The sequence below is a fragment of the Rattus norvegicus genome, chromosome 1 (genome assembly GCF_021556685.1).
Source record: "Rattus norvegicus strain SHRSP/BbbUtx chromosome 1, alternate assembly SHRSP_T2T, whole genome shotgun sequence".
In the NCBI taxonomy this organism is placed as follows: Eukaryota; Metazoa; Chordata; class Mammalia; order Rodentia; family Muridae; genus Rattus; species Rattus norvegicus.
The window spans coordinates 177,194,278-177,214,449 of record NC_141534.1 but is presented as its reverse complement, the minus strand read 5'-3'; the positions used below and the strand labels follow the sequence as shown (position 1 = coordinate 177,214,449).

The 20,172-nt window shown below is 42.9% G+C and overlaps 1 protein-coding gene across 1 annotated transcript in view; it reads right to left on the bottom strand.

The window, feature by feature from the left end:
* The window catches only part of Swap70 (switching B-cell complex subunit SWAP70), a 61,739-nt gene extending 51,470 nt beyond the window's left edge, over positions 1–10,269 (bottom strand). Inside the window, 1 exon segment of the mRNA NM_001106288.1 lies at positions 10,114–10,269. Coding sequence (NP_001099758.1) covers positions 10,114–10,212 — 99 coding nt within the window. The 5' untranslated portion in view covers positions 10,213–10,269.
* Positions 10,270–20,172: the final 9,903 nt, after the last annotated feature.

The following is a 20,172-nucleotide window of genomic DNA, read 5'->3' as shown; positions in this document are numbered from 1 at the left end:
AAATTTACCCATACTGGCCCTCTTAACGTGATTTGTATTTAAATCGTCACTATAGTTGTAAGCTCTTCAACTTGAAAAATGTACCAAAAAGAAAAAAAAAAGTGTTTCTAAAAACAAAAGCATCGGAACAGGGCCAGCACATTTATTTTAAGATATTCCCAGCACTAATGTGTAATTCACACTGAAGCCATAATTGCAAACTAAACTTTATAATAAGGTTGCAAAAATATCACTAGAGTTTGCTATATTTAAGAGAAAAACATTCGCTATATAACAGTAAGAGTATTAAATTAAGGTACATTGTGAACTCTGGAAGGAACAGAACGGCAGAGAACTAGTGTGGGCTGGGAGACTTTTTCATGCCATAAATGCCCTTTTTTTAGTCTTAAGAATTTAATGCCATGTGTATAAGTGAACTATGACAGTTCCTCTTAAATAGTTAAGTAATAACATTTATTATTGTGTTGGCATTGTATATAATTCTTAGCAAGGAACAACCAGTGAAATGCTAAACAATGGGATGATAATTTTTAAATAATCACAGAATAAACAACAATCGGAGCCCAATAAAATGACATTTGCTGCCAATCCTGACTAGCTGAGTCTGATCCCTGGGACCACATCTAGAAGGAAAGACCCATGTCGCCCAAGTTAGCCTCTGACCTGTGTGTGCACACTTTGACACACTCACACCTCCCTAAATGGAAAAATAAATGTAACAGAAGAATAATCATTTCCTCTATTTCAAATAATACACCCAAATTTACTTCCATTATGACTTCTGCAAATTTAAACCATGACCTAAAAGTAAAGGCTCTTTAAGTGGCAGATTACTAAGGTCTCCTAAACTATGGAATCGACATGCAATTGTCTCTCATTTAAAAATAATAATAAGGGGGGCTGCAGAGATGGCTCAGCGGTTAAGAGCACTGACTGCTCTTCCAGAGGTCCTGAGTTCAATTCCCAGCAACCACATGGTGGCTCACAAAAATCTGTAATGAGATCTGATGCCCTCTTCTGGTGTGTCTGAAGACAGCTACAATGTTATTCATGTACCTTAAATAAATACTCCTTTAAAAATAATAACAATAAAGGTATTGGGAGGCAGAAGGAGGTGAGCTACAGGTCAGCCAAAGCTACATACTGAGACCCTGTCTCAAAAAACTAAAACATGAGCCCCAAACCCCACAACAGTTAGGAGTCAGGCGGATGGATCTCTGAGTAGGAGGCAAGCCTGCTCTACGGAGTGAGTTCCAGAGGTTGTCCTCTATCTCAAAACTCACTGACTCAAAAACAAAAAGCAAACAACAAATGAAAACCATGAAACAAGTAGGAATAATAATAAAAGCTGGGTGTGGTGGTGGGTGCTCACAGTCCTAGGGCTGCGGAAGCTGAGACAAGCGGCCCCTAGCTCCAGCCAGTCTGTCCTGTGAGCCCCAGAGCAGCAAGGGACTGTGTAAAAGATCTCACTCAAGGAATAAAAGCTAAGGTTGTCCCCTGGCCTCCACATGAAGGCACACATGTGCACTTGCACATAATCTCTCACACACACACACTCACACACACACACACACACACACACACTCACACTCATTCTCTTTCTCTGTTTCTCACAATACACACCCATAAGTAAATACATACAGACATAGATAGATATATACATACATACATAAAATAGCAAATACAACTAGACAAGAGACTAAGACGTTGGCTCAGGGACTAAAGGCTGTGCTGGCTAACCATGAGAACCAAAGTTCAGATCCCCAGCCCCAAATGAGAGCCTGATGTGGTAACTTGTGCACTGTAACCCCAGCACCCCTACCAGGAGGTGCAATGTAGCTGGTCTTTGCTACTTTGTGGGTTCTTCTTTTTTCCCACCCTTCATCCTCCCAGGTTCACCCCAGCACTATAAATAGAAGAGAAAGAAGGATGGAAGGGAGGGAGAAAGGGAGGAAGGAAAGAAAGGAGAGACACAGAGAGAAAGACAGACAGACATTTGGAATCTAAGTTCTTTCCTCTTGTTTCTTCTTTTACCACAGTTACTAACAAGCCACAACTAACCTCCCTAAACAACCAACAACCCACCCCACCTCCTCGGGTTCCTAGCATCTATGGACCCTCTGTAAAGTTCCCAAAATTCCAAATGTCACGCCATCACAGAAACTATCTGCAGCTTGAGAAACCACGCTTCTGCTGGTATGAGGCACTGAGGCAAATCACAGTAAGATGCTGTGATCTCTCCGAAGCAGCCTCGCAGCTCTACACTGGGATCAAAATGAAAGCATATTATAATAGTCCGTGTTTTTTAAAGAGAGCAAAATTCCAGAATTCTCAAAAAATGTCACCATGGAAGGCAGGGAAAGGACTGCAGTAAGTGTACAGGACGACTAGTTTGCTGTAAGCCGCAAGGAGCAAAACTGTTTTCAAGAAGGTGGAAGGCTAAGACTGACTCCAGAGGTTGTCCTCTGACTCTGTGGGACACACACATAAATAAGAACAAAAACAAAAACAAAATCAAACCAAACCAAGGGAAAACATTATTTAAAAAAAAAGATATTCAAACTTCAATTCAGCCATATTTATTCAGTTTCCCATAAATAGCCCTTTCCTACAAGAAAAGGTGCCAGGGTCTCTCCATAGTTGACAATCTTTTATTTTTCTTCTTCTTCTTCTTCTTCTTCTTCTTCTTCTTCTTCTTCTTCTTCTTCTTCTTCTTCTTCTTCTTCTTCTTCTTCTTCTTCTTCTTCTTCTCCTTCTCCTCCTCCTCCTCCTCCTCCTCCTCCTCCTCCTCCTCCTCCTCCTTCTTCTTCTTCTTCTTCTTCTTCTTCTTTTTTCTTTTTTTTCGGAGCTGGGGACTGAACCCAGGGCTCTACCACTGAGCTAAATCCCCAACCCCGACAATCTTTTAATAGCTATCAGAAAACACAAGAGAATTGCATCCAAGATGAGTGATATAATCAATTTGTTCTAAGAAAGGCATATTCTTGGAAACAAGTTTGAAGGTTTCTCCCCTATGACTCTAATGCTATCTACTCCCACTGACCAGCACATCTCTAGTCAATTAGAAAAGGCTGAACTTAGTAGCCAGGAGTGGTGTGATGCTTGCCTGTAATCCCAGCATTTGGGATATGGAGGCAGCCGGATCAGTCAAGGGTAACCTTGGCTACATGAGTCCTTATCAGAAAAATAAAATGGAGGTGAGAATTAGGCTAGACAAAGGTCTCAGTGGTTAAGATTGAAACTGCTCTTGCAGAGAACCCAAGTTCAGTTCCCAGCAGCCACATCAGGTAGCTTGAAACCATCTGTAACTCAGGCACTATGGGATCTGATGGCTCTTGTCTCCACAGGTACCTAAACTCCTGTGCACATAACTACTCTCAGACGCACACACCACATACCTAAAATTCTTTTTTAAATTATTACAATTTTAAAATATTTTTTTATTTTACATATGTTGACATTTTGCCTGATGTATGTATGTGCAACAAGTACCTGTCTGGTACCAAAGAGGACATCAAAGATCCTGGAGCTGGAATTAAAAACCGCTGTGAGCCACCATGTGGGTACTGGAATCCAACACTGGTTCTGTGCAAGACCAAGTGTATTCAAGTGTAGTGATGCACACCTTTTTTTTTTTTTTTTTTTTTTTTTTGGTTCTTTTTTTCGGAGCTGGGGACCGAACCCAGGGCCTTGCGCTTCCTAGGTAAGCGCTCTACCACTGAGCTAAGTCCCCAGCCCCGTGATGCACACCTTTAACCCAGCCCTCAGAGGCAAAGGCAGCAGATCTCTCTGAATCTGAGGACAGTGGTCTACACGGTGAGTCCCAGGACAACCAGAGCCACATAGGTTGGGTTCTGGGGTTTGAGGGAACACAACAAAAGCAACAAGTACTCCTACAGCACTGTGATTAAAATTGTTTTTATATTTATTTATTTTATGTCTATGAGCACACTGTAGCTGTCCTCAGGCACACCAGAAGAGGGCATCAGATCCCATTACAGATGGTCGTGAGCCATCATGTGGTTGCTGGGAATTGAACTCAGGACCTCTGTAAGAACAATCAGTGATCTTAACCGCTGAGCCATCTCTCCAGCCCTGATTAAAATTTTTAAAAAAGAAACTGAACATAATCTCTCTTAAATGTCTGTGTATTCAAACCTATGAAACACAGTAACACCAAATCAATATTAGAATAAAGTAATGAGTTGCTTTTTAACAGTATTTTATAAATTGGGCTAATGGAGCTGATGGTTTCTACAGTGGGCAGAAATGGTTCCCTTCTTTGTGAGGAGACGGGGACTTTTGAAAACTTTCAGGAAAACCACTGACCTGCAGTAACCTTATACCCACTCATTTTAAAAGAGAAGCATCCCTGTGACAACACTGAACTGCTCCTATCAAAACTTTGCAAGTCACACGGGGTTTTGACAATGTGTTCCATGTTTTAATATTTATTTGTTTGTTTTCACGTGTAGATGTGTGTGCCTGAATGCACATGTGTGCACTGTGTGTATGCAGGAGCCCCTGAGGTCAGAAGAGAGCACTGGATCCCTAGAGCTGGAATTACAAATGGCTGTGAGTAGCAGTACATGCTCCTTAACTGTTGAGCCATCTCTCTACCCCCATATATTTATTTTACTGACAAGTTCAGTGAAAAGTCCGTATTTGTAACACCGAATTACATTATTGATTTTTTTCCCTTTGGATTTTAAGTTTCAAACTGAGTATCTTCTATTCACTATTTCTACTGTCTTTGTGTTTCCCTCTGTACCACAATACATGATGTCATATATGCCTACACTGCATGCACGTAGAGGTCAGTGGACAGTGCAGGAATCAGTTCTCTCCTTCTACCACAGGGCTCCCAGGCATCAACTCAGGTAGTCAACTTTGGAAGCAAGTGTCCTTACCAGCTGAGGCCAACAGTCTCGCTCTGAGCTTTGGCTCACTATATAGCCAAGACTATATCAAACTTGTACTAATCCTACTGCCTCAGATTCTCAACTGTTGGAATTACAAGTGAGAACTCCCATTGCTAGCAGACTTCCTGTCTTTTCAAGATAGGGCAATCATCTGAGCAATATAGTCTAGTCTATATGAACAGGGGGCAGAGAGAAAGAGCAAACAGGTATTCTCTAATGATTTCATCCTCTTAATTAAATTTTGTTTTAAAAATTAAATTTTTAAATTAATCCAAACTCTTTGAAAGCAAAGACTCCTATTTCTTTTTTCTCCCATATCTCACAACTCTATCTCCTGCTCTGGGCACAGTGCCCAGCACATTCTGTTTTATCAAATGTATCCATCTGTGCCAAAGGTATAAAGGTAAGCCAGCAAGACGGCTCAGCAGTACAGCCTGAAGAGGTGAGCTCCATCCCCACCTTGCAGGAAGAGAACAGATGCTCGGAAAGTTATTCTCTGAACACCACAGACACACCATGGTCTGCATGTTTCTGATTTCACACACATGAACACACACACACACACACACACACACACACACACACACACAAAATAAGTTTTTAAAAAGTTCTAGTTATGGGGGCTGGAGAGATGGCTCAGTGGTTAAGAGCACTGACTGCTCTTCCAGAGGTCCTGAGTTCAATTCCCAGCAACCACATGGTGGCTCACAACCATCTGTAATGGGATCTGATGCCCTCTTCTGGTGTGTCTGAAGACAGCGACAGTGTACTCCTATACAAAGTAAATAAATAAAATCTTTAAAAAAAAAAAGTTCTAGTTATGAAGGTGAGCTGGAAAGAAGGCTCAACAGTTAAGAGCATGTACTGATCTCGCAAAGGACCAGAGTTTGGTTCCCAGCACCCACTCATAACTACCTGTCACTCCCATCCCAGGGGATTTGATGTCTCTGGCCTCCTCAGACATGTGCAGCCATGCGCATATACCCACACAAAGACAAACAAACACATAATTTAAAAACTAATAAAAATAATCTTTTAACACTAAAAATTTTAATTAAAAAATAAATTTAAAAGTAGAGCAGCAAAACGGCTCACTGGGTAAAGGCATTTGCACCAAGTCTAACCTGAATCCAATCTCCTGAGTGCAGAGGGTGAAAGGAGGGAGCTGACTCATTTCCACATGCGTGCCACAGCACACACATGCTCATATGATTGTGCACACACAAAAATATACACTATAAATAAAATAGTTAATGAATATAAACAAATGAAAAGATAAAGCAGGAGTTTGAGGCCATTCTGGTCTACAGAGTGAGTTCCAGGACAGCCAGGGCTACAAAAAGAAACCTGTCTTAGGAAAAAGTAAATAAATAAACGAAACATGGTTTCTATCTGCAATCTCAGCACCTGAAAAGGAGAGACAGGAAGACTGATGTGAGTTTAAAGGCTGCCTGATCTACACAGCAAGTTCTAGCCCATTCCGGGACACACAGAAAGATTCTGTCTAAAAACAGAATAAAATAAATATATATAAATGGAAGTATAAAGTATAGCTCAGTGATACAGAGCTTGCTTAGAATGCAGTAAGTTCAATTTCCAGCACTACAAAAGCAGGAGGGGTGTGTGTGTGTGTGTGTGTATGTGTGTGTGTGTGTGTGTGTGTGTGTAAAGTGGTTTGGGGATCTGAATTCAATCCCTAGCTCCTCTGTGAAAATACTCAACATGGTAGTGTGTGCTTAGAATTTGAGCACTGGGAAGGAGGTGGAGGCAGGAAGATTGGGACTCTAGCCAGCCAGTCTAGTGTAACTGGTAAGTTCAAGCCAATGAGGGACCTTGTCTGAGAGAGGTGCATGGCACTCCTAGGGACGGCACCTGAGGTTATCTCTGCCTTCCATAACTACCGTGAACCCATGTGCATCCACACATAAGAACACGTGCATACAAAGACACATATACTTGTTTTTAAGTAAAAATAGGACTAAAAGTAGAGCTTAGGGGTGGTGTGCTCACCTAATATGCTGGGTTCCATCCCCAATACAGAGAAGAAAAAAAACTTAACAGTCTAAAACTACTAACCTTTCATTAAATTAGTATAGTGCAGGGGAGGGGGGCTGGAGAGATGGCTCAGCGGTTAAGAGCACTGACTGCTCTTCCAGAGGTCCTGAGTTCAATTCCCAGCAACCACATGGTGGCTCACAACCATCTGTAATGGGATTTGGCACCCTCTTCTGGTGTGTCTGAAGACAGCTACAATGTACTCATATACACAAATAAATAATTCTTTTTAAAAAATTAGCATGGTGCATGGTACCTTATACACAAATCAATATATGAGTTCCAAAACACAACTTTCCCCAGTGAAATGGAGTCAGGCACCAAGAAAATTTTAAATTAAAATATTTTCAGTTCCAAAAACACTGGCAAGATGTACACACTGAATTAATCCAAAGTCTCTTATGTCATTGCAGGAAAGACCAAATACAACTTCGCAAATGTGCTACCAACATGTGTTTGAAAACTATGAACTGAGAGTTTACACTTCCAGCCTAGCTTGATGCCAATAATCTCCTAAGGGGACCAGCAAGATGGCTCAGTGGCTGAAAGTTGCTTGCTGCAAAGCCTGATGACTTGAGTTTGACCCTGGGAATTCATACAATAGAACAACAAAACTGACTCATGAAAGTTATCTTCTGATCTCCATATCTACACTGTGACAGGACAACCACAGAAGTAAGCATGATCGGTACACACACACACACACACACACACACACACACACACACACACACAAAGACATCAAATAAATGAAGACCAGCAGAGGTTTCATTTAATTTAAAAAAAAAAAAAAACTAGGTTCTTTCCCTCAAAAAAATTTTTTTAGATTTATTTATTTACTTATTTTATGTATGTGAGTACATGGTCACTGTCTTCAGACACATCAGAAGAGGGCATCGGATCCCATTACAGATGGTTGTGAGCCACCATGTGGTTGCTGGGAATTGAATCAGGACCTCTGAAAGAGCAGTCAATGCTCTTAAGCACTGAGCCATCTCTCCAGCCCTCCCTCAAATTTTTAATGGAGTACAATGAAAGTAAAAGAATGTTATGTCACCAATTTGAAGGGTCAGGAGAGGCTGATTAAAAAACACTGGCTTTAAAATGTGAAAAGCTTGTCAAGCTTGGTGTCACTCTTTAATCCCAGAACTAGGGAGGCAGAAGGAGGTGGATCTCTGTGAGCTCCAGGCCAGCCTGGTCTACATAGTGAGTTCCAGTACAGTCAGGGCTATAGAGAGAGATCCTGTCTCAAAATAGACAGGCAGACAGACAGATAGATAGATACAGACAGACAGAGATAGGCAGGCAAGCAGACAGACATATCTTGGTTCTAAACTAGATACTGTTTACACTGTAACTTGGGACAAATCACATCTCTGAAGCTTCAACTACTATATCAACAAAATTGAGCAGTACCCTGGGACACTCTGGAGGGAAGATGAGCTATTTTCTAAAGTTCTTTAAAAGTTAGAATTAAACAGATGATGATGATGTTTTTCAATGTTTGTAGAGTAATAAACATGGTAATTACAACATAAAGCAGCTTCCTGGCATAAGGTTTCTACATTCCCCTTAAAGTGGCAAAATAGTAATTCTAAGTACACAGAAAAAAAAAATTAAGGAAGAAAGAAAACCGAAGCCAATCATAAAATGGCAACCTTAAATCTATCAATATCAATCATTACATTATACGTAAATGGCCTAAATACTCTAAGACACATCAGAATGGTTAAAAGAAAACCTAGCTCCACACTATCTAAAATGTATAATAAGTAAAAGTAAAAAAAAAAAAGTCATACAGCTCTATTCAGATCACAAATCAAATAGAAATAACAAATCTTCAAGGGTGAATGGATAACTATGGCACACCTATAAGATGCAATTCCTATCGATAACAACACACACAAGACAGGTTAATTTCTAAGGCATTCATCTGAGTAAAGGAAGCGGGTTTCAGAAGATCCCATTCATATCACACTAGAAGAAGGAAGACTAGAACAGATAGATCAGTGGTTACCACCTGTTGAAGATGGGGCAGTATGACAAAGCTCTGTGGGACGGAACTGATGAAACCCTAGTTAGTGATAGTGACTTCCTACGTGTGCTAAAACTCATTGAACTGTACACCAGAAAAACTATTATCAACTTTTAAAAATATTATTTTTAAATTATGAGCGTACGTGTGAAAATGTGTGTGCTGCTGTCCACAGACTTGAGAGGCATCCCCTGGAGATGGAATTATAGGCTACCCTATAGCTATGTGAGCTAACTCCACGTGGGTGCTGGGAACGGAATTCTGGACTTTTGGAAGAGCAATCGCCCTTAACCACTGAGCAGCCATCTCTCCAAGACCTTATATATTACTTTTTTTTTTTTTAAGTAAAAGTGTGTGGCTAATTTCCATCGGTCCTTCCAGACTATGATTTAATGAATAATATCAAAAGGAAAACAAGTGAGAACGCCAGATCCTGCTGGCATAAAAGTCACTACTGAAAAGAACTTCCTCATTTACTGCACAAAATATACAAAGCAAACCCAAACTTCGGAAATTTCTCCTCAGGAGAGGCTAAGAAAACCTAGTCATTCAGATCCAAAATGTGTATATTTTAAAAATGCCTGTTGAATGGCTCCTCTTGTCTGTTTCTATATTTCAGGCTTTTCAAGACGCTGCCAATTTCTCCTGGCTGAGTGCCACTTTGGGTTTTACTCAACTTACAAGTATCCCTTTATGCGTACCTCATACTATGGGGTCTTTGGGCAGCCCTTAAGGAGGACTCTACAAAACCAATGGCCTTTGCAGGGAGCCCGCAAGACACGGGCCGCTTGGCACGCGCTCAGTAGCCCCAAGACCTGTGGACGCTGGCGGGGAGGCTCTGCTCAGTGTCCCGGAGACGAGGCTGAGGCTCCCGGGCCCCCATACATCCCGTCGCCGGGGGACGCTCTGCAGGTCCCGCGGTGCCTCTTGGAGCGCACCTCAGCCGTCGTGGGAGCCGCAGCAGCGCGCTCGCCCCCGCGCACCGCCCGGATGCCTGAAGGAAGAGTAAGGACCGCCGCCCCGCCGCATTCCCAACCAGCCCTGCCTGTGGACACTGCGGCGGGACCCGTGCCCTACGGGAAGCGCCGGCAGGGGGCTCACCTTGAGTTGCGACTTGGAGACCTTGCCGCTGCGGTCCAGGTCGAGCGCGGTGAAGGCATGCCAGATGGCTTTGAGCAGTTCGTCTTTCAAGCCCCCCATGGCCGCGGCCGCGCTGCCCCAACAGACCCGATTCCCCGTCGGCCCTTCAGCTACTCTGCTTCCAGCAGGATCTCCACAGACGACGCTGCCCGCCGTGCGGTCACCTGACCGCTGCAGGCCCCGCCCTCCCGAGGACACGCCCCTCTGGTCCCGCCCCTCCGCCTTACCAGCCAGCCCCTGGAATACCCTCTGTCCACTACAGGTACGTGAACACTACCCTTGAGGGGGGTTTCCACATCAACTCAGACCATTTTCAAAGCTCGTATGTGCTCCCAAAGAAATGTCCACTAACCCGAGGAACGCGCAAGACTGGAGTGATCAGCCTCTGCGGCTTCTGCAGGAGTCTCACAGCTATTAAAGGAGGTTGGTTCAGTCCTGGGATTGAGTCAAGGTCTCAAGAGGCCAGACGAGACCCCGAAAAATGCCCAGGCAGAACCTGGAATACTCCAAATCAGGAAGAATGAAGAAGGAGACAGAAACAAAAACAGAAATCTGAGAAAGTTGCTTCATGCACTTTACAAATATGTTGTGATGGCCTCTGGGGGCACAGCAACAAGATTTTTTTTAGGCATTTTTATTGGATATTTTCTTTATTTACATTTCAAATGTTATCCCGTTTCCTGGGTTTCCCTCCGGAAACCTCCTATACCATCCCCTCTCCCACTACTTCTATGAGGCTGCTCACCCACCCACCAACCCACTCCCTCCTGCTTCCCGACCCTGACTTTCCCCTACTTTAGGGCACAAGACCAAGGACCTCTCTTTGCATTGATGCCTGATAAAGCCATTCTCTGCTACATAAGCGCTTGGAGCCATGGGTCTGTCCATGTGTACTCTTTGGTTGGTGGATTAGTCCCTGAGAGCTCTGGGGGACTCTGGTTGGTTGACACTGTTGCTATTCTTATGGGGTTACAAACCCCTTCAGCTCCTTCAGTCCTTTCTCTAACTCCTCCAATGAGGACCCCATTCTCAGTTCAATGGTTGGCTGTGAGAATCCGCCTCTGTATTTGTCACACTCTGGCAGAGCCTCTCAGCATACAGCTATATCAGGCTCCTGTCAGCATACACCTTTTAGCATCAGCAGTATTGTCTGGGTTTCATGGCTGTATATGTATTGGCTGGATCCCCATGTGGGGATCTCATATAAATGTAATAATATAAATCGTTTTTTTAAAAAAAATGATGCTTGCAGCTAACCATCAGACTTCTAACTCCTCCATTGAACTCCCGTAAGAAGTCAAAGACTGGCTGATAAGACAGCTCAATAAAGGCTCTTGATGGGGTTGGGGATTTAGCTCAGTGGTAGAGCACTTGCCTAGCAACCGCAAGGCCCTGGGTTCGGTCCCCAGCTCCTTAAAAAAAAAAGAAAGGAAGGAAGGGAAAAAAAAAGATAAAGGCTCTTGATGCCAAGCGTAATGACTTTGAGTTCCATCTCCTGAACCCACATAGTGGAATGAGAACCGCAAGTCATCTTCTGACTTCACCGCATGCCCACACACCTACACTAAATAGTGTGTAAAAAGAAGTCGATAAGTCCAGCAACATTTTCTTCCTAACCCCAGTCGCTGAGGGTCAGTTCACATCTTAGGAAGAGCTTCATGGAGGTGAGGTTGCTGTCGCTGGTGGATTGTGCTTGCGTGAACGGAAATCATGCAAATCACTCCATCCATTTTGCTAATGAGAATGGTTGACCCACTTAAAAGAACCCATCTCGACCGACTGAGAGAAGTGCCGGAATGACAATCTCACATCTTCTGTCTCTTACACTTGAACTCTCCTAGCTTCATATCCTCCACAGATGAAATGGGCATGGATACCAGATGTTCCAGAAGGCTCTTTTCCACTGCCTGGGGAAGTGACTATGACTGGGTAACTTGAATCTCATCACAATAGCACAATCCTTAGACACATGAAAGGGATAACTATCAAAAAAGTCAAAAGCTGGAGATTCTCAGATAAAAGCGTAGTTTATTTTCCCTCTTTACAGTTCCTTTGGGCTGAGGGTGTAGCTCAGTTGGTAAGAGAGCTTATCTAGCATGCACAAAGTCCTGAGTTTGTCCCTAGCACTACATGGTGCTAGACCAGGCGTGATGGTGCATACCCGTAACCCAACACTTGAAATTTGGAGGTCCAGGGTCATCCTTAGCTACATATGGAGTTCAAAGACAGCCAGGACTAAATGAAACCCTGCCTATAAATAAATTGATAAGTAAACTTCTTGATGTCCACACGTGTCTTATTTTAAAGGGGAAAGAAACAGATTTGGAAAGAGTCAAAAAAATTGAATCAATGAGGTTAAGGCCAAAGCGAATCTCATAGAGCTGAAGGTAGGAACGAAAAAGGACCATGATGTCACCTCTTCCTCACTTTGACAACCTTAAGGGTGCCGCCCCATTTCATTACCACTGGTCAGGATTATTCTTGCCCTCCCAGAATCCGGTGTCTATTGTTGATCTTCTTTAGCTCCAGACCAAGTCTTCAGTCAGCAAAAAACACAAGGTTTAACCTCTAATTTATTTATGCCAACTCAGCTTGCCCTAAGTAGTGACAAAAAAAAAGAAAGAAAGAAAAGAGAAGAGAAGAGAAGAAAAAAGAAAAACTAAATCAGGCATGGTAATATACACCTGTACTCAGTAAAGAGAGGTAGGGGATGGCTACATGTTTGAGGCCACTATGGTCTGCACACTGCATTCCAGAGCTATGGAGCAAAACTCTGCCTCGGGAGAGGAAGAAAGAGAAGGAGGAGAAGAAAGAGGAGGAGAGGAGGCAAGGGGAAGGAGAGGAGGAGGGAAAGGAGGAAAGAAATCCTAATTCTGAAAGTTCAGTTTAACCACTAGATGACACTTTGAGAATCCAGACACACTAAGCATATTTCTCTGGGCTATCCTGGACTTCCTAATGCCTACTTCTAAAATCCTCGTTCCTTTTTCTTTTAGGTTGGTTAGTTTATTTGCTAGTATTTCAAGTAATAACCACCATGTCTTGTTCCTATTTTTTTATATCCAGCCCTGAGGATCATGCACCATCACTTATTCAGTGTCTTACTAATTTCTCAAGTCCATTCTAGTTAATTGGGAGCGAAACTATTAAAAGAAGATCAGTAGGCTCGAGTCATTTGGGGTCAGTTGGGAAGATGGCTGGTTGGACAGAACCTTGGTTTTCCTATTCACTTATCTATGAATAAATATGAAGTGTTACTTCCTTGCTTGTAAAATGGAATGGAATACTATTATTTATCTGGAGTACTATTAAATAGCATGATATTTAAATGATTAACATGATAAAATAGAATAACATGAGGCTCAAATGAAAAGCTAGCATGGGGGTTGGGGATTTAGCTCAGTGGTAGAGCGCTTGCCTAGGAAGCGCAAGGCCCTGGGTTCGGTTCCCAGCTCCGAAAAAAAGAACCCCCCCCAAAAAAAAAAAGAAAAGCTAGCATGGCACACACTATCACAGTAAGGCTCCTATAATGGATTTGTCCTATGGCAATTTAACCAAACTACAATTTAGTTCCCTAAAATTCCACCCACCCACCTTTTTTGACACAGTGTTTCACTGTGTGGCTTTAGCTGGGGTGAGGGGGACTTCCTATATGAACAAGGACCTGCCTGGTCTCCAGCTCATCACCCTTTTGCCTGCCTTTGCCCCTGCCTCTGGAGTGGTGAAATTAAAGTATACACCACCACCACACCTGAAACTTTTTTCTTTATATTTACATGTGCATGTGCTTTGTGTGTGCGGGTATCCAAGGAAGCCATAAGAGGGCATCATATCTCCCTGAAGCTGGAGCTACAGGAGGTTGTGAGCCATGTGAACCATGGTACTGGGAACCAAACTCAGATCATCTACAAGCCCAGTACACACTCTTAACCATCTGGCCAGGCCTCACGATGAACACATTTTAAGTTCTAGCACTCAGGAGACTGAAACAAGAAGATCATCAAATCAGGGATAACTTGAGCTGCATTGTGAGGTCAGGGCCTGTCTGAGCTGTATAGAAAGGATCTACCTCAAAAACATAGAGAGGGGTGCAGAAGTTAAGCCTGTCTCTTCCTCCCAGTCCTGTGCTCACTTAGACTCAGACTCAAAATATATTTACAAATATCTTGCCCCATCACTAGGCCCTTCTCTGATTAAAACCATAACTTACATTATCCCATTTATTTTAATCCACTTTCTGTCACATGGCTGTTTACCTGTGCTGAGGTACCAAGGCAATGTCTGGCTCTATCCCAGAATTCTTTCTACCTCCCAGATGTCTCTCCTTCTATTCTACCCTTTCCTACAGGACATAGGTTTTTTAATTGACAGGTGATGCATTCATACAATACACAATACAGTCTGTCTACAGGGGTGAAAGAAGAAAGTAAAGAAAAGAAAGAATAAAGCAGATATTAGTGTCATCCCCAAAATTCACATGCTGAAGTCCTAACCCCCAATCCTTCAGAATAAGATCACATTTGGAGATGGGGGTCTTTTTAGAGATAATTCTGATCCAATATGATTGGTATCATCATTAAAAAAGGCCAAATTTGGACACAAACATGCATATGGGGAGAGCAGCATGCAAATAGGAAGGCAGACATCAGAGTCATACACTTCTACATGCTAAGGAACACTCAGGAGTATGAGCAAACAGCCAGCAGCTGCTTCCTCACAGACCTGAGGTAAAAACCGAGCCTGCCAACAACTTGGTATTATAATTATTAATAATACCACCCACACCCACCATCCACTGCCCCCTTCCATTCCCCCAGGCCCCACCCTTACTCTCCCAACACCCAACAGGAAATCCCTCTTGCTTAATGCTGGCACTAACGAAGTTTAAGGCACTCGTTCTGGGATACTTTGTGACAATACTTCCAGAAGCAAACTAATACAGTTGTAGTAAAGATGACCCCCCTGTTACATAGTGACACTGTTGCCTGAAGTTACAAAAACTAGAAGTGAGAGACTAGCCCGATTGTTCAGTGTTAGGCAAAAGCATTAGCCACCGATGGTTTAACCAGAGTCTGAATCCTAGAACCCACACGCCGAAACAATCAACTCCAGACAGTTGTCCTCTGTTGGTCCAAATACTCACCGTGATGTGTGTGTGGTGACACACATGCATACCAGTGTACACACATGCACCAAATGAATAAATGTAATTCTTAAAAGTTCAAAAATAGAAAGGAAGCTGGGAGGTGTTGTCACACACCTTTAATCCCTGAGCTGGGGAGGCAAATTCGTGTGAGTTTGAGGCCAGCCTAGTCTACAAAGCTAGTTCCAGGACAACCAAGACTACACAAAGAAATTCCATCTTGAAAAAAACAAAATTAACTAATTAAATAAGTAATTCAATAATTATTAAGATTAATTTTAATTAATTAAATTTATTGGCTTATTTATACTTCATAATAATGTTTGTTTTATTGATTTATAATTAATAATTATAGTTGATTGAATAATTAATAAAATTAATTATTTAATTAATTGGTTGAATAAAATAGAACATGCTGATTTAAAAATACTTTAAGAAGGTTTGAACAAAGACCTCACATGAATGGACCGTACCAGGCATAGGATATATCCCTGTGATTTATTGACCAGGGAAGACCAAGAGTATCTTCTCCATGAACAGAATAGACTACAGCTATTACTTTTAGTTGCCCACTAGAATTAGACTACAAAGTCCTATTAAGGCAACTCTGTTGTTGCAGAACAGAAATCAAGCTGGAACTAATCTGAAAGTTTCCTCCCTGTTCACTAGACCTCTTAGTGCCAGAGGCATGCAGACCTCTGGGGAACAAAGCCACCAGGGACAGCAGCAAATCTTGCATCTTAGTTACTGTTCTATTGCTTTGAAAAGACACCATGACCAAGACAACGTACAGAAGAAAGCATTTAACTCAAAGCTTACTTACGGTTTCTAAGAGTTAGTTCATGATCTTCTTCATGGCAGGGAACATGGCAGCAAACAGTCAGGCATGGCTTTGGAGCAATAGCTGAGAGCTCACATCTGATATGTAAGTTGCAGTCAAAGACTGGGCCTGGCATGGGCTTTTGAAAGCTCATGACATACCTTCTCCAACAAGGCAACACCTCCTAATCCTTCCCAAACAATTCCACTAACTGGGGACCAAACATTTGAACATATGAATCTGTGAGGGCCATTCTTAAGAACACTACACCCTGTATTCTACAATACTGACCTGTCAGGTATGATGAACAGTGTTGTAGGTTCAGTGAGAGACCTTGTTTTAGTACATAAAGGTTCAAAACAGTAGACATCAACTTCTGGCCTGAGAAAGCATGCAAACATACACACACACACACACACACACCCCACATACACATGAAAAAGAAGAAGCCAAGTTCAGAAATAAAGCTGCCGCTAATCCTTAGTCTTTGCCAACAAAAGACAAAAGACTCTCCAAGCAGGAAATGGTCAAATACTAAAGACTGGATATGCTAGCACATTTCAGGGAAAGCACAGCCTCCGGGTAAAAATAGTCTCTGAATTTTCTCAACACAGGGAACAGCTCTAAGGCTGAGGACCATTCTTCTAATTAGAAAACAAAGCTCCAAGAAATCCTAAGAGTTTCGTCTCAGAACCGAACTCCAAATCCAAGAAAGAAAAAAGTATTTTAGAGACTTTAAGGTGTGGCTTTTTGTGAACCTCAACACTATCACTTGAAAACTCACTGAGGTATTTTTGGTTTTGTGTTTGTCTTAAAGTTTATTTATTTCATTTCATGTGCAAAGGTGTTTTTCATGCATGTATATATGTCCATCACATGCCCAAAGATGTCAGAATAGGGTGCTGAATCCTGTAGTGGTAATGGGCTAAACAGCTTTAAGCTCCCAGCAGGTCATGCTCCCAGCCACCCGCCAAAGCCCTCTGGATTCACAAATGAAAGACACACACACACACACACACACACACACACACACACACACACACACCTCAGTTAATTTTTGGAACGCTGTGACTAGCTCAAAGGTTGGGCACTCCTAAACCTTCCCCTGCTGGCAGATGCTCCTCTCTGATATTCCTGAAACCCCTACACCTTTCTCTGCTACCCCAGGCCCAATCAGGGAAGTGGCTAGTGGCCACTTACCAAATTCTTACGTGGCTGGTTGGCTTTCTCTCCTGAAGTGCTTATATCCCATCCTTCTCCCCCAAATCATGGTGATTTCCTCTCTTCCTTTCTCCTAGTTCCTAGCCCTCATAAATCTAAAAGTCCCGCTTTAGTCTACCTGTCCAGACACTGGCCATTGGCTCTTTATTGACCAGTCAAAAACTAACTTGAGACAAGGACCTTCAGGGTTTGGATAGCAGTTTCCCAATTTGGGGGTCTGGTTTAACTCAAAGCCTTGGAACCAATTCCCAACAGAATCTCCTGGAAATGGAGTTATAGATAGATGTGAAAGACCATGTGGATGCTGGGAACTGAACCTGGTTCCTCTAGCTCCAAAGGCTTAACCACTGAGCAATCTCCCCAGCCCCTTTCACTGTGCTTTTAAGTTACTTTTATTGGTAAAACTACCATCAATTTGGACGGAAAACAACAGAGATTGTACTCAAAATAAAAAGAGGCCCCAGGGCACCCAGTATTAATGAGGGGGGGGTGGGCAGGCTGAAAAGGCAACAGGTTTGCAAACACAGACTATCTCCTTGGAAAATATCTTCATGTCTAAAGGTAGTGTCAACAGGCCAAAGAACAGAGCCAAGAATCTCCTGTAGCAAGACTGGTCATTAATCAAAGACGAAGAAATGAGTCTGGATGAGTTTCAGAGTTTCTATGGACAAATGACTACTATGTGTCTCATGAGGTCCTTTGCTTCTCCTTCCTGTTTTGAATGGAATTGTTTAACGTTATTCTTATATCATCGTTACGTGTCTGCCAGCGTTCAAAAACAGGCTCTACTGCTTATCCTTAGAAAAACCTACTTCTTAATATTTGTAATTATGTTATGTGGGGAGGGGGGCACATGCACATATGTGCAAGCAACCGTGGGAGCCAACGGTCTGGATTCTTTGGAGCTGGAGTTACAGGCAGTGTGAGTAGTAGGAACCAAACTCTAGTCCTCTGTAAGAGCAGCGAAGGCTCTTAACAGTTAAGTTGCTCTCCAGCCCCTAGAAAGACCTATTAATGACTAGTGAGATGTCTCAACAGGTAAAAGTGCTTGCTGCCAAGCTTGACACCTGAGCTCAGTTCCAGGATCCGTACGGTGGAAGGAGAGAACCAACTCCTGTAGCCTATCCTCCAGCCTCCGTACAGTGCCGTGGCCCACTTGTGCCCACCGACATCCATGGTCACACGCACACACGAAATAAACACAATACAAGATCTATTTAAAACATTGGCCTTTGGCTAGCAACTGGGAACTTCGATTTGTTAACTAGTTAACTACATTAGTGACTTCTCTCCTTGTTGTTTCCACCACTACCTGCCTTTTTGCTTCCTGGTCCCTCAAGCTGTGAGCAGGCTCATAAATGTTCCTTCCTGCTGCTGCTGCTGCCCCTTCCCCTTCCTGTCTTAAGTTACTTCTTGTTGGTTACTTGGTTTCAGCAACCAACATATCCATACCTCTCAGAACTCTCACTCTGGGCCGTTCATCTCAGGATCATGTTGCCATGATATAAGAAGCTAAGTCATACAGAAAGGCTACATGGGGAAGGGATATAAGCCTATCCCCTTATGTTTCAGTCACACTGGCCCAGACATCACATGTGTGAGGAAAGAGGTTTAGGAAGCCCAGATACGACAGGCAGGCAAGCTGACCCTGCCATCTCCGGCCCTCTGAGCCAATCCAGGTAATCCTCAGACTCTGGGACTGGGACTCAAAGACAACTACCACATGCCACTGTGCCCAGTCTTCTGAGTTGCTGGATGATGACTGGGTTTTGCCACTGTTTGGAGTCAGGTGATTAAATTGCATTAGAGAGCAGCGGTGACAAGATGTTTCCAAAATGGTGTTTCCTCTCCCCACCCCTCAGAAGATTGTGTCTTAACCTACTCAGATTCTCCCCTCAACACCCCTCGGAAGGAAGGGCCTCCATTCTCAGACCAACCCTTAAACTGCTTTCTATAATGCAGAACTAAAAAAAGCAGGGGACTGAAAATCACCAGGCAGAAATGGGTCTTATCTGTTTTAGGGGACAGTGAGGTGGGTAGGAGGAAAATAGCTGTCAGCTGTGGAAACAGTGACATGGGAAGGGCTGAAAACTGAATCCAAGGGGTTCAAATGACTATGCTTTCATAGTGACCAAGAGCTACAGAGAGTTTTGAACTGGGAGGGGAACTGTGAAAAAGTGTTTTCATTTTTGTTTTTAAATTTTCTAGTGTGGACAGCAAAAAGGACCTTGCACACACAGATAAGCATGGGAGAAGGCAGGAAAAGTTAAACACACAACTGATCTCTCCTAAGGAGGAAGATTGGCTGATCTCCCAGAATGCTGGGGGAAATGTAGTTTACAATGTGGTAATTCTTTACTACCTGGTGAGCCAGTCTCCACCCATATCCCCAGAATATTATGTTTGTTTGTCCCAGCTCCTTTCCCCCTAAAACCTTGAGCAATACTTCTAGGCCATAAAACTAATCCTTATTTTAAAAAAAAGTCATTTGTGGTTTACAACAGCCTAATTGATTTCTATGTTATCTTAGGGCCAGGCCAATCCTGACTCCCACTTGTCTACCCCAGGCGTTCTCCCTAGACCCCTGTCTTGAGCCTTGTTTCTAAGTCAACAAGACCACATCTGACAGATGAAGTCACATGGACGTTGTAAAGAGCTTCAGCAAAAACGTGCCTTAACCTTTGTTGTACTCACGGGGCTGAGTCATTACCTGAAAACTTTTTTCCAAAATTGTAGTTTGCTTGACTATGGCAAAAATACACAAGCTGATGTCAGACTCTCAAAGTACTGTCCTAATGCTTGGTACCAAAAACTTGGGCTGAACTGGGTTTTGTTC